The following is a 14,947-nucleotide window of genomic DNA, read 5'->3' as shown; positions in this document are numbered from 1 at the left end:
TTGCAATTCTGCTAACATTTAAGCATTTGCTCCACCTTTATCGTGTGAAAAAAAAATCTAGCTCTTTACTTGAAACATTTGGTCTATTTGACTAAATTTCCATTCCCTTGACATTTACCACAAAAGCAAATTCATGAGTACCATAAAGCACCATTTTTAAATCCCTTCATGAGGGCCCAGTTTTAATTTTTAATTAAAAACATAATTTCTTCATACCGTGAGAACAAAGATTCTAATGTCACCAATAACAAAAAAGTAGGACATTTCTTTTTCTACACAGAGCCCTCTCTTCTTCTAGTCTTATCCCTGATAAATTTAAGGCAACTTCAGGACCTGGTAAGGCAATTCTAATCACTGAATGTTAATTAAATTTAATTGTGGGTCACACTTTGTTTCACAAATGAAAACAATTCCCTTGTAGTATTCATGGCATTCTGGTTTCATTTAATCAGAAGTACAGAAAATGCAGCCTTCTAAAATAGCTGTAGGTTACTGCTGCTCAAAAGAACTCTGCAGGCTATCTCAAACCTTCCTGCTGAGAGCTTTCATTACTGCCTCTTCTCCCGCCCACCCTTGCTTCATTACATCACACGCAACCCATTCCCTTAGCCTATTCCTGTATTATAGATTAGGTAAAAATATAGGAAGAAGACTCAAGAGACAGTAATGATTAAATCCTAGTTTCAGAACCTGCATTTCCCAGCTGCCACCAGAAAATAGCTCCTCAGAGCTCCCACCACTACAGAATCAGAAAAATGTCAACATAGGCCAATATCAGCACATTCTGCACACTAAGCAAAAAATAATATTGTGGTATTGTTTGCACTGGGAAGTTCCATTCACACTCTGGTTTCTCTCTAAAATAGAAGCCCACTCTCACATAAGGCATGTTCTCTACCTTCTAAGTTTATTCTCAGCCCTCAAGGCCTGATATCCATATTTTATCTTTCTGACTTATTCTTTGATATATTTTCTGGTCCTCATTTATATACATAGATATTTCTCTACTTTTAAAGTATCGTGCATTTTTTTTTTAAGATTTATTTATTTATTCATTCAGAGAGAGCGAGAGGCAGAGACACAGGCAGAGGGAGAAGCAGGCTCCATGCAGAAAGCCCGATGTGGGACTCGATCCCGGGTCTCCAGGATCACACCCGGGGCTGCAGGCGGCGCTAAACTGCTGCGTCACCAGGGCTGCCCAGTACCATGCTTTTTAAGCTAACTCAAATATACTGTAGAAAGAGGTGGAATACAAATAAGAGAACTGCTTTTTGATTTTTGTTTTTTAATAACTATTTTTGAGAATGGATGAAATTAGAGCTCTGTTCTACTTCAATATAAATCTCCTACAGCAAAACAACCTTTACATATATAGGGATCACTGGGTGTATGTGTAAAACAACTTTTGCAGTATGCTGTCAAATAGATTATACTCTGGGCAATAAGAGCCTCAACATTCTGAGGGGTGAGTGTATAGGGACTTCATTAGACATGGTGAAAATTCCCTTAAATGAACCTGACACAGATTCCAACACTTCTTCATGGAGACACCTGACCACGTTTGCTTCTAAAGGTCACTCTAGAAAGAGGCACCGCCCACTAGCCCTTTAGCCACGCCATGGCCTCACAGTAGAGGTTACACAAAACTAAATGTCCATAGGGATGGACAGGTAGCATAAATTTATCCAGTCACCAGGACAATAGTTGGTAGGCAGGCTATGACACACCAGTGTAAACCATCCTTTAAACATTTTGCAGCTTCAGCAAGTAGTTATCATTTGTGAATGTGCTGTCAGACTTTTCCATTTTTCAAGAGTAGCTAGAAATTCAGATTTTTATGTGAAACTTCAAGATTTTAAAATGTTGAGAAGTAATTCATTTTTTTAAAAGATTTTATTTATTTATTCCTGAGAGACACCGAGAAAGAGAGAGAGGCAGAGACACAGGCAGAGGGAGAAGCAGGCTCCACTCCATGCAGGGAGCCTGATGTGGGACTCAATCCTTGGCCTCTAGGATCACACCCTGGGCTGAAGGCGGCGCTAAACCGCAGGCCACCCGGGCTGCCCTTGAGAAGGAATTCAAATGTTAAAGTCACTGTGTAGTTAAACAAAACCAGATCTATCCTGTGGGAGAAAAAACAAAAGTGGTTTTTCCTTAGTTTCTTGTTTTTTTTTTTTTAAGGATTTTATTTATTTATTCATGAGAGACATACAGAGAGTGAGGGGCAGAGACACAGGAAGGCAGAAGGAGAAGCAGGCTCCATGCAGAGACCCCGACTTGGGACTCGACCCCAGGACTCCAGGATCATGCCCTGAGCTGAAGGCAGATGCTCAACCACTGAGCCACCCACGTGTCCCTCCTTAGTTTCTTTTTTAAGCATATGTTCCTACAGAAGCTCTGATGAGGATTGTGAAAGCTACTCTTTGGCTGAATTATTTGTTTCTTAAATCTTAAGAATAATATGAATTATCTGAATTCATAATCTTCTTTGCATAATTGCTTATCTCCAAAGGCAAATCTTTTTAAGGAAAAAGGTAAAAACCAAACATAAAGGTGGTGCTATTAATATATCAACTTAGGCCATATAGTGACTCTAATACTCTTCAAGAAACTTAAGAGAATGTAACATTAATCATATCAACAGTTAGTATGGAAAGCACTCATTTTCCTTTTCAAAGTTCCCAATGTGTGTTCTGTGAACAGCAGGTCTATAGGGTTGTTCTTTCAGACAAACGGTGTTTAGAAAAGTTACAGGCTATCCTTCCCTTCTTGGAGTTTCATGGCACCCACTGATGTATATTAATCAAAGGCTCTAAGAAGTTCTACAGGAAAGAAATCTGTTCAAATGTTTTATCCAGCATTTCCAAAAATTTTTTCATAACACCTATTAATAATCCATACTTTGGATAATATTGCCTTATTATATCTTACTCTTAGTCTGTATCAAAATATGGCATAATAAGGTTGAACCAACTGAACGAAATGTAAAAACTTCACTCCAATCAAGGCCTTTTTCTCACTTATTTTCTACTATTGCTCTAAAAGGGATGTTCTTGTAGAAATTAACTTTAAATGGTTAAGAGTATAGAGAATATAAATAATAAATAGCTGTTCAAAAAATTCAAAGCTTTCTGGCTAAACTGCACAAAAGAGATGTTTAATTATTTTGATATCAATAAAGAATAATTATAGTTCTATGTAAAAATTGAAGTTGCGTCCTCTTTAAAACTAAAAGTCATTAATAGGGATAAGATCTGGCCAAGTTCTAGGAAAAAGAAATCTAAGAAATAGAGTATAGGTCACTTATTTCAAGAAGAAGCTGTAAGATCATTTTCTAAAAAGTAAATTTCACTGAAAATTTGCAAAAGCCTCTAAGTAAAAATTCAATATAAGATGTAGTTTTATTGTATCTTTAATAACCAGATAACAGAAAACACATAGCTTTATATGAACAGTTTTTTAACATAAACCTTACGGCTTTATGTTTCCAAACATAACCAAGCCACCCTATGGTTCTAGAATTCTAGATTCTAGACCACTATTTAGAATTTAGACAATTCACCTATCAATAAATAATAGTATCTTGAGCTCATTTTGAACATCTTACTTCATTCTTGTCTGGTCATCTTCTTAAGTTATGAACATCCAACACATGAATGTCCTACTGCATAGTGCCTTCCTTTTCATCTATTCATCTCAAGGCGGCTCTACAAAGCAACCAAGCTGTTCAGAGTCAACAGTGCAATCTGGTGGCCAGCTCAGGAAATGACCTGATCAAAACTGCTTCCTACTATGTTTTCTTTCCCATGAATTTTCCACAAGGCACATGGCATGGCCCAACCTCCTTACTCTCCCATTTCCTCTTTCCTTTTCAATACCCTTCAAATTTCCTACTCAAATTCTGCAGAAGGTCTCCGTTTTTCTCTCTCTAGTCTTACAATCCTTTCAATCAATGTGAATCACAAAAGCAATGTTGCAGAAGCATCAGGACTGCTCTCCCCAGCAAGAGCAGTATCGGGGCTCTTGGGACCATCAGGATGAGTCAGCTAAACTTAGGTCCGCTGACATACAGCTGCAATAGCTTGGCTGTGCTGGTAATGAACTCAGGCCCACCCCAGCTGTCAGCAATTCTATTTTAAGCATCACAGACCTCAAAGAATGACTGGAGTACCCCACAGTATCACAAATAAACTAGTTTGTGAGGCATCTTTGTCTCATCCATGCTATAAGGGGTTGTTTTATTATTATTAATCACCAAAACTAACAGCCATTAACAACAATAATTGTGGTTTGGATTCTCCAAAGTACGTTCATATTTAGTTTCTCACTTCAAAAAAATTTTTTTTAACCATACAGCTCCCTAACAAACAGATCAGCCAATTTCTAGGAGTTTAGATGTGACCTATTATTCTCAGTTGCTGCTTTCCACCCAATGGAGAGGTGGAGACACCCTCCCTGTATCTTCTGGGGGAAGTGGCCAGATGATAAGACTTTTCTACCCTGTGCTGCACTGGGGTCTCTACTCAGAACTCCACTGGGCCTCCAAGCAAAAGACTAACTTTCACACTCAAACTATTCCTCCTATTCTTAGATACAAATAGATCACAGGCTCCAGAGAAGTTCATCAAAATAGGCAGGATTCTTCCTAGACAGGGAGCCAAAAGCAACCCTGGGAAATTCTCTCATGCCCTCTCAGAATGCTCTAGGTCCCCTATGAGGGTCAGAAAACAGTCCAGGTACAAAAAAGAAACCCCTGCCCTCTCTACCAAGCAGCACAGCCTGCCTGACGTACAGAAACCACAGGCTTTGAACACTTCAAATAGCATTCTGTATACTGTTTCATAAGGGCACCCAGTATAAAAACGGAGCATGCATAAACTGTGCCCTGAAAAGTATGCCTTGCTCTAATCTTGACTTAGTAAAGCCATTATCAATTAAATGCAATGATTAATATTCATATTTATAACCCGAAGATTCAAGGGAATACCTTCTTTCTAAAAGCTTTCCTGACTCCCTAAGAAACATCTGACCACTTCGCCTTTGAGCCCCCACCCCATGATTACTTATACTCTTATCATAGCACCTTTGACCCCTTATTTCACTTTGTATTTACATGTCTATTTCCTTCCACTGGGCTCTAGGGTCTTCTAAAGCTGAGATCATGTCTCTGTGTGGGTCCCCACTGCCTGGCAAAGTGCCAACCCTTAGTGAGCACTCTGTGTTCATCAGTGTTCTGGCGAATTAACAAAGGTTTTCCTGAGGGGCAGACGCTGATGCGGCAAGATGTCCAGCCCTTCTACAGCTCCCAGATCACTCTCTTCAGTCCACTGAAAGCCACCTTCCAGGGATATGGAAATACAGTGTGTCTGATCACCAGTGGGTACCTCAGGGCTTGGTCTAATCAGTGCAAATTTCTGATGCCCCTCGTGACCTACCCAGTGATCAGAATTACCTAGTGTTCATCACCGCTGCTGATATTCCTACCTCACTTAGAAAATTTAAACATGATAGATGGTTTCCTTTTGAAGACATAAACTACACCACTGTGCTAGGCATTTTAACACACTGTCACACTTAAACTCATCATAACTGTTATGCTGTAAACACTACCCCTATGACTTTAGAGGTTAAGGAAACTAAGGCTAAGAAGAGAGAAGTCCAGTTAGAACTGAAACCCCAGTTTATCTGACCCAGTGTCTATATATATCCTCTTTCCAATGCAATGATGTCTTCCTGTGCCTACAAGACTCCTTGTCCTCCAGGCTACTGGCCACCAGTTCTGCTTCCTGAGAGTCACCCAAACAAGTCAAAATGCATTTTGTGAACGATTAATTTCTCTATTCTTTCTAAATTCATTCTTCTCCTTTGCAATAAGAAACGACTAATAGATTCTTCTTAAACCTAACAAAACTAGCAGTTAGAAAAGCTGAAGAAAATGATTTAGCAATGAATTGGCACTATATTCAGCTATTTTAACTTCCAGGTTCATAACCTCAAGCAATAGTGCTCTGCAGCCAGACAATTTTGTCTAGTGTCTACATAAATGTGTATTTGCAGCTCCATGGTACTAGGACAAGGATGTTGTTACTGGCATGCTGATCACTAAAACTCTTGAGAGTAATGTACACATAAAAGTTCAAGTTACTTAAGTTTTTCCTGGGAAGAAGCCTATTTTTTGAACGAGCTTCATGGAATACTAATTCCACCAAAATCTTCACAACTATAATCCCAAAACAGATATATCAAATGCTGGATTAAAAAAATATTACACATTTATTTACTGCAAGACTTCTCAGAACCTTAATATATCAACTTTTCCCAAATATTCTTGGCAATGAAACCTTTAATTGAAGGAGAAAATGGATATAAAATGCACAAAGTTCTCAACAAATGACACCTATTATTGTTATGAGCAAACGTTTTGTTAATGATCCTCTCAAGAGATCAGTGTCTGATGGCACAGGTGTTCTTCAGGACACACTTTGGAAAACACTAAACATGGTCTCTTAGGGGATGGTATGAGCTATTTTGTCCACTAGAAACTATTTTAGTATATCAGAACTGCAGCATCATTTAGACCACCCTAGAAAGGAATAATATCTCCAAAGACTCAAGCACTAAGAAACTCTGGACTCAAATGCAAATACAGAGCCTGGGGAGAGGGGAAGGATTTATTATGAATAAGAGGTATTTCTCTCATTTTAGAGGAGAAATTCCTTCCTTGGAGAAATTCCTATGATAGAAGGTGCCCAAACCACAGATTTAGACCAAAAGGAATAAATAAATAAACAAACAAACAAACAAACAAACAGAGATGCTGAAGATTTCCAAGGAGGGATATGACAAATCCAATTTGACTGAGCCAAGATAAAATTACAGTTATTGTCTTAGGAGATAGTAAGTGGAGAACAAAAGAGTTTAAGTAAATATACCACAAACCCAAGGGCTGAGGCCATCAATCAAGTTGCCCTATAACTTAGTCCCTACTTATTTTTCCAATTTAATGTCCTACTCCCTTTCATACATTTGTGCCCCATATAACCAACCTAAATGTTCTTCATTCATTCTGCACAGTTTCTCATTTCTGTGTTTATACTGTTGGCTTTCTTGAAATGTCCATTTTCCACACTTTCACAGCACCACCTCTCCCCTGGCTAATCTCCAAACCCTTTTCAACTTTCAAGGTCTAGTTCAAATGACACTTCCTCCAAGAAGCTTTCTTTCATCACTCCAGGTATATATAAACTCTCCAAAGCACTTAATCTTATCTTCACTGTATTTGTTATTTTTCCTAATTTGACAAATATTTAAAAATTTTCTATGTGCCAGGCTCTATAGGTTCATATATTTATATACTTTATCTACCCATTACACTATTAACTTTCTGAACACAGAATTTTATGCCTAATTCAGAGTAACCAACTGTAATGTCTTGCCCATAGTTGGCACTCAAACATGGTTTAAAGGAAGGAAGGCATATTATTTTGAAAAGATGGCTGTATGTGGGTTGCAGATAGCTATAATAGTAGGTATGAGTCACCATATATGGTGTAGTGATCAGAGAAGGCTTCAGGAAAAAGATGGCATTTGAGAGGGGTCTTAAAATAAATATAGCAATTAGAAATTGAGACAAGAACATAAATATTTCAGTTGACTGGAATACAGGGCTCAGAAGGAAAGCAGAAAAAATAAAGGTTGAAAAAAACTTGAAGTCAGACTGGAAAGGTTTTAGGTCCAAGGCAAAAGGATCTGAACTGTCTTTGTAGGTAAAGAAGAATGACTAAAAGTGCTAGAGATCCTGCTGATACATAAACGGGAGTAGGAAAGACCAGAATTATTGGCAGGTTGGACAGAATTAAAAATTAAAGAACTGAACCAGCCTCCAATTGGTTTCCAGCTTCCTTGCTCCCAACATTTTTTTTTTCAATTTTTGTTTTTCAAATTCTGAGTGGATGACCATGTTGCCTGAGCAATAACCAAACTTCAGTTTTAAATATACAGTTGACCCTTAAAAAAAAGATTTTATTTATTTATTCTGAGACACACAGAGAGAAAGAGAGGTAGAGACATAGGTAGAGGGAGAAGCAAGCTCCCCTGAGGGAGCTCGATGTGGGACTCGATCCCTGAACTCCAGGATCACGCCCTGAGCCAAAAGCAGAGCTTAACTGCTGAGCCATCCAACCATCCCTAGAGTTGACCCTTGAACAACACCGGTTTGAAATGTGCAACTCCACCTATATGCAGATTTTTTCAATAAATTCAGTATAGTATACTTTTTCTTTTCCTTATGATGTTCTTAGTAACATTCTCTTTTCTCTAGCTTACTTTATTGTAAGAATATGGTATTCAGTCCATTTAACATACAATATATTTAATCAACTGTGTATGTTATTATTAAGGCTTTTTGTCAAGGGTATTGGTAATTAAGTTTCTGGGGAGTCAAAAGTTATCTGTGGGTTTTTCAACTACACAGGGGTCAGTACCCACCCTACCCCCATCTCATCCCATTGTTCAAGGATCAACTATATAGTAAAATCAACCTGTCATATTTCAGGATATTTATAAATAGTGATTATGATATAAATTGTAAGGAAGAAGAAGTGGAAAACTTCTGATACTCCTTTCAAGGTGTCTACTATCCCACATCTCTGGCCAAAGTGTTTTAGAAGGTAAGAACCATAAACATCTCCTTCCACACCTTGTTTTCAAAGTTACTATTTTTCAGCCTCATCTCTGTTAGACTCTGGCAAGTTTCCTGCTCTATTAGTTTGCTACTTTGAACCTCCAAATTTAGTCTATAATTCAAAAAGTGGATGGAGTTAGTTTGACAAGAGAGACCACGATGTCTGTCCACTTCACTGGAAACCTAGACAAGAACACAGCTATCCTCTGGGATGCCTAGAACATCTGAGCAATAGAACTCCTCTTACTAGAGTAGGAAAAATATCACAAATCTAGGAGCTTTCCAATAACTCCTGCTCTTGCCAATTTGTTTACCCACTCTTTTGGGACTGAGAAGTCAATTGAACAAGCTATAGATTGCAGTGTCTTCTGCTATCTTTCAGGATCAGACTTATACATAGGGTAGCCCGAGTGGTCATAATTGAAAGGTAAATCACTCACCAAAAATATCTTCTAATACTATCTGAAATCCACTGGTTAGGGATTTGAGTTGAAAAACAAACAAGATTTTAGAAAGGTGAGAGGGGACCTTGCTATCAGGCTCTGTATTAGGAAAACAATCTGATTAACCTAATCCATACAAACAGAATGTGGGTTTGATTTAGGGGGAAGAGATAAGGAAGAAAGTCAAATGATAGAAATCTGTGAGATCACAGAAATTCTGTGAGATCATTCTGGAACGCTGTATATTTCCAAGGAGAAATCCAGGGAGGATCAGAAAAAACTAAACAATAGAACGAGGGCACTAGAATCCTGAAGGGTAGCCAAGCTAAGAAAAAGCAAAAAAGAGCCATAGCTCAGGAAGTTTGGTGAATAAGTTCCAAAGGTTGACTTTACCTTGAGTTATTGCCAAGGTCCTCATTTACTCCCAATAGTTCAACCCTGCTCTTACTTTCTGTGGGAGCATCCAAAATGAGGTGGAATGTACCGAAACCTGAGTGGGGAAGTGTGGCCAAATGAGGCTGGGAGTGATAGATGTGGAGTTGAAGCCAACAGAAGGTTTCAAAAATGGAGCCAAAAGAACTAGAACCCAAAATGGGATCCAGTTCATTAGAATAACAGGTATTTGGGGACTTTTCTGTTTCCCATCCTAAGTTTTATTCAAATTGCTTATGCTGGAAATTCTGAGTATGCCTGGGTTAAAGAAATACGTGATCAGCGGCCATCATTCAGAATTCACCAAGCTCCAATAAAACTGCTTCACTTGAGTTCAGAAAATGAAAACTGCAATAAGCAGAAATTTGTAGAAACACAAACAGTGAAAGTTAGTTTCCCCATAAACATTTCTAAAACAGATAATTACACTAATTATTTTTGAAAGTTCTTCAAGCCCAGGGTAATACATGTATTTGGAGGGAAAACAACATACCACCACCATCTGTAACTGCCACTGCTCATTCCCTTCTCAAGAGATGTCCAGTCCTGGTGAAGGCCTGCTCAGACAAGGCATAATATCTTCCTTCTCCACAGAGCCAGTGACATGACTCTTCCAAGGTACACAAGCCCATCTGCTCAACTCCAGTCTCCTCCCCTCAATTCAACAGCTTCTTAATCTACTTTGGGCATAACTATCTTTATGTGGACTTCTACTCCTCTGCTTTTTTTTTTTTAATGTATAAATATATTTCAAATCCTCTCCTACAATGGCAGAGGCTCTCTTGGACGTTAACCATTTACCTTTCAGACATCTAAACCTGCCAAATTGGGATCAGTCTTTCTATTTCTAATCTCACACTATTCCAAAGAGGTTTAGAGAAGTTATGTCAGCTTTCTTATTATTTACTTAGATGAAATACTGCACACTCTCATTCTAATCACAATGCACAGCTTCTCCACACTGTTTAAATTAAGATCAAAGCTAACAAAGGTTCCCTACTCTTTTTTCCCACCTGTATAGTTACCTTATCCAAGTCTGCTAACTGCTATAAAAATTTGGTAATAGCCCCAGAATTTGAAAAATACAGCACTGCTTGTACTGTCACACTTGCTAAAATCCTTGCTTCTTCTATTGCATTGATTATTCTGTGACTCAGTATCCCCATTCTTTATTAACTCCTTCTACTTTCCATGCTGCAGTCTCCCTCTTATAGGTAGACAAGTCCCAGCATCATTCTTTTGCAACCAACCATAAACTCTGTTCTAGAAGTCACCATTCTTTTCAACAGACCTTACTATGTAGATATGCTCTAAACTTTCTCTCCTCACTACAGCACTGTGACACCAATAGCATCATCTAGTTACACTTGCACAAGTCCCAAATGCTTTCATATTTATTTTCCTCTCTTACCTGAGCTGCTCAACCTCCTAGAGAGAAACCATATTCCTTCCATTTTATAGATAAGGAAATCAAGATTCTGTAAGGACTAGATGACTTATTCTGAGCCAAGCAGATAATGTAAAATTAGCTAGAGTCAAGACTTCTACTTCTCTTCCCAACTCTTTCCCCATGCATATTTCTGAGAATAAACCTAAACGCCAAGCAAGCCCCACATGTCTGGTGTAAGTCTGACAGGGCATGTTGCAGGCCCTGTGAGAGATACCTACTTTGGTCCCTTGGTTTGTATCACTATTTTTACCCTATTTCCCACTCCTAGCACCAAATCTTGATACACAAACTCACCCCCTCCTAATTTCCCTCGATCCTACTTCTAACATGTTAACCAATTTCTTTTTGTTGTTATTCTGAATAGTCTTGCTCCTTCTATACCGAAAACCTCTCTGTCAGGAGAAAGGATGCAGTCTTCTCTTAACCAATAACTTCTAACACTCTTTGGCTTAGAAGCCACAAACTCTTAACATAAACTCTGTATAAGTGTACATTTATTTATGGTTTTGGGTCCATGTTCCCTGTCCTTGCCTTCTCCTGCCCTGTTCAAAGTTATCCATTTGAGAATGTAAGCTTCTGGCCTAGAAGGCTCTAGTTAGTCAGTTGTGGGTACCACCCAACACAATGCCTTGCATTCACAGGAGCATAAACATTGCCGATTATGATCATTTTTTTAAAAATAATAAATTATTCCTGTCCTTGATCTGAAATAATGACAGAAACCAGCTGCCAAAACCACTAAGAGCATTGTTTACTTCAATTCAGAGTTACTGAATAGGAATTAGCTTAAAAGAGTTGTAAAGTGAAAGACAAGGACACATTTGTTTACACACAGTCCCAAAGGTATAAAACAAAATACTGAGTAATTTGTTATTAGTTTCTCATCCACAACAGTCCAGCTCTACTGCATAGCAAGGTCACCCTGGGTAAGAGGATCCAAGTAACCAGTATTCCCATTACAAAAAGGTAGTCATCAGCTATTCCAAATGCTTGTGTGCTCTAGAAAAGCAACAGCTGGCTGCATATTACTTACCGGTTTATCCTTGATAGTGGGGCTTGACACGCACAGGTACAGCTTCCCGTCTTCTTCCAGGCAGGCATCTATCAATGCTTGTACTGAGCTCTCCTCTTGGAACAGGAGAAAGGCATAGCCTTGGGAGGACAAAAACAAAAGGGTATAGAGAGAAATCAGTACACTGAACTCGAGGTACCAAATAAAAATTTACCTGTTGTTTCACTTTGGCGAATTCTTACTAAAATCAAAGAACATAAAATGGGACATAGGGAAGTAATAATCACTGAGGCCCTCATATGCCAAGCAATGGATTAAGTACTCATAGACAATATCTTGCTTAATTCTCATAATTACTCAGGGGAGCAAGTTCAGAACTCTATGGAATTTCCATGAAATACAAGTATACCTCATTTTATTGTGCTTCATAGATATTCAGTTTTTTAAACATTGAAGGCTTGTGGTAACCCTACATTAAGTAAATCTATTGGAGCCATTTTTTTTCCAACAGCATTTGCTTACTTTGTGTCTTTGTGTCACATTTTGGTAATTCTTACAATATTTCAAACTTTTTCTTCATTATTATTACATTTGGCAAGGTGATCTGTGATCAGGGATCTTTGATATTACTATTGTGATTGTTCTGGGAGCCATGAACTCGGCCCACATAAGACGGTGAACTTAATAGACATTGCGTGTGTTGTAACCGCTCCACTAACCAGCCGTTCCACTGTCTCTCTTCCTCTCTGTGGGCCTCTCTATTTCCTGAGATACAACAACAGTGAAAGTAGGCCAATGAATAACCAAGGGCCTTTAAGTGTTCAAGTAAAAGGAAGAGTCACACATCTCTCACTTTAAATCAACAACTAGAAATGATTAAGCATAGTGCAGAAGACATGTCAAAAGCTGAGAGAGGCTGACAGCTAGGTCTCTTGAGCCAGTTAGTCAAGTTGCACATGCAAAGGAAAAATTCTTGAAGGAAATTAAAAGTGCTACTCCAGTGAACACATGATGATAAGAAAGCAAAACAGCTTCAAAAAAAAAAAGAAAGATTATTTATTTATTTATTCATGAAAGACACAGAGAGGCAGAGGCATAGGCAGAGGGAGAAGTAGGCTCCCCATGGGGAGCCAGGGCCCCAGGATCACAACCTGAGCTGAAAGCAGATGTTCAACCACTGAGCCACCCAGATGCCCCAGAAAGCAAAACAGCTTTATAGCTGATATGAAAAAAGTTCTAGTGGTCTAGATAGAAGATCAAACCAGCCACAATATTCCCTTCAACCAAAGCCTAATCCAGGGAAAAGCCTTAACTCTCCGCAATTCTGTGAAGGCTAAGAGAGGTGAGGAAACTGAAAGAGAAAAGTTGGAAACTAGGGGATCCCTGGGTGGCTCAGCAGTTTAGCACCTCCCTTCGGCCCAGGATCCTGGAGTCCCGGGATAGAGTGCCATGTCGGGCTCCCGGCATGAAGCCTGCTTCTCCCTCTGCCTGTGTCTCTGCCTTTCTCTCTCTCTCTCCTCTGTGTCTTTCATGAATAAAAAAAAAAATGTAAAAAAAAAAAAAGAAAATTTGGAAACTAGCAGAGGTTGATTCATCAAGTTTAAAGAAAGAAGTCATCTCCATGACATAAAAGTACAAGGTAAAGCAGCAAATGCTGATGTAGAAGCTGCAGCAGGTTATCCAGAAGATCTAGCTAAAGGTAATTAATGAAGGTGCCTGCCATAAACAGCAGCTTTTTCAATGTAGATGAAACAGCCTTCTATTGGAAGATAATGCCATCTAGGACTTTCATAGCTAAAGAGGAGAAGTCAATGCTAATCTTTAAAGCTTTGAAGGACAGGCTCACTCTCTAGTTAGGGGTTAATATAGCTGGTGACTTTATGTTGAAGGCAAGGCTCACTGATCATTCTGAAAATCCTACAGCTCTTAAGAATTATGAGAGATCTATTTTGCCTGTGCTCTATAAGTGGAATAAAGCCTGGATGACAATACATCTGTTTACAAGATAGTTTATTGAATATTTTAGGCCCACTATTGACCCACTGCTCAGAAATTATTTCAAAATATTATTGCTCATTGACAATACACTAGGTCCCTTAAGAGTATTGATGGAGGTATACAGTGAAATGAATATTGTTTTCATGCCTGCTAACCCAATGTCCACTCTGTAGCCCATGGATTAAAAAGTCATTTCAACTTTCAAGCCTTATTTTTTTAAGTTTATTAACTTATTTTAGTAATTTCTACACCCAACCCCTGTTGGGTGTAGAAATTACTAAATTTGTTTGAGCCCACAAATTTAGAAATTACTAAATTTGTGGCCTCAACCCCACACCTGAGATCAAGAGTCACCCATAACTCCAACTGAAACAGCCAGGCACCCCCGCCCCACCAAGTCTTATTATTTAAGAAATACATTTCATCAGACTATAGCTGCCAGATTCCTCTGATGGATCTGAGCAAAGTAAATTGAAAATCTTTTGGAAAAGATCCACTATTCTAGATGTCATTAAGAACAATCATGATTTATGGGAAGAGGTCAAAATATCACCATGACAGGAATTTGGAAGAAGTTGATTCCAACCTAAAGATGACTTTGAGGGGTTCAAGACTCAAGTGGAGGATGTAACTGCAGATGTGAAATAGAAATAACAAGAGAACTAGAATTAGAAGTGAAGCCTGAAGATGTAACTGAATGGCTGTAATCTCAGCCAGTTTTAATGATAAAACTTTAACAGACGAGTTGTTTCTCATGGATGAGTAAAGAAAATGGTTTCTTGAGATGCAATCTATTCCTGGTGAAGATGCTATGAAGATTGTTGAAATGATAACAAAAGATTTAGAATATTACATAAACTTAGATTACAAAGCAGAGGCAGGGTTTGACAAGACTGACCTCGATTTTGAAAGAAGTTCTACTGTGGGTA

The 14,947-nt window shown here is 38.6% G+C and overlaps 1 protein-coding gene across 9 annotated transcripts in view; it reads right to left on the bottom strand.

The window, feature by feature from the left end:
- Positions 1-14,947, bottom strand: part of CPEB3 (cytoplasmic polyadenylation element binding protein 3) — a 196,988-nt gene that overhangs the window by 36,410 nt on the left and 145,631 nt on the right. For all 9 annotated transcript variants that reach the window (XM_041744214.1, XM_041744209.1, XM_041744215.1 and 6 more), the window contains one exon: positions 12,042-12,160. In XM_041744214.1, the coding sequence (XP_041600148.1) occupies positions 12,042-12,160 (119 nt within the window). The remainder of the gene's footprint in view (positions 1-12,041; positions 12,161-14,947) is intronic.

Source organism: Vulpes lagopus, chromosome 2, assembly GCF_018345385.1.
Source record: "Vulpes lagopus strain Blue_001 chromosome 2, ASM1834538v1, whole genome shotgun sequence".
In the NCBI taxonomy this organism is placed as follows: domain Eukaryota; kingdom Metazoa; phylum Chordata; class Mammalia; order Carnivora; family Canidae; genus Vulpes; species Vulpes lagopus.
The sequence above is the reverse complement of the archived record's forward strand: the minus strand, read 5'-3'. Positions and strand labels throughout refer to the sequence as shown.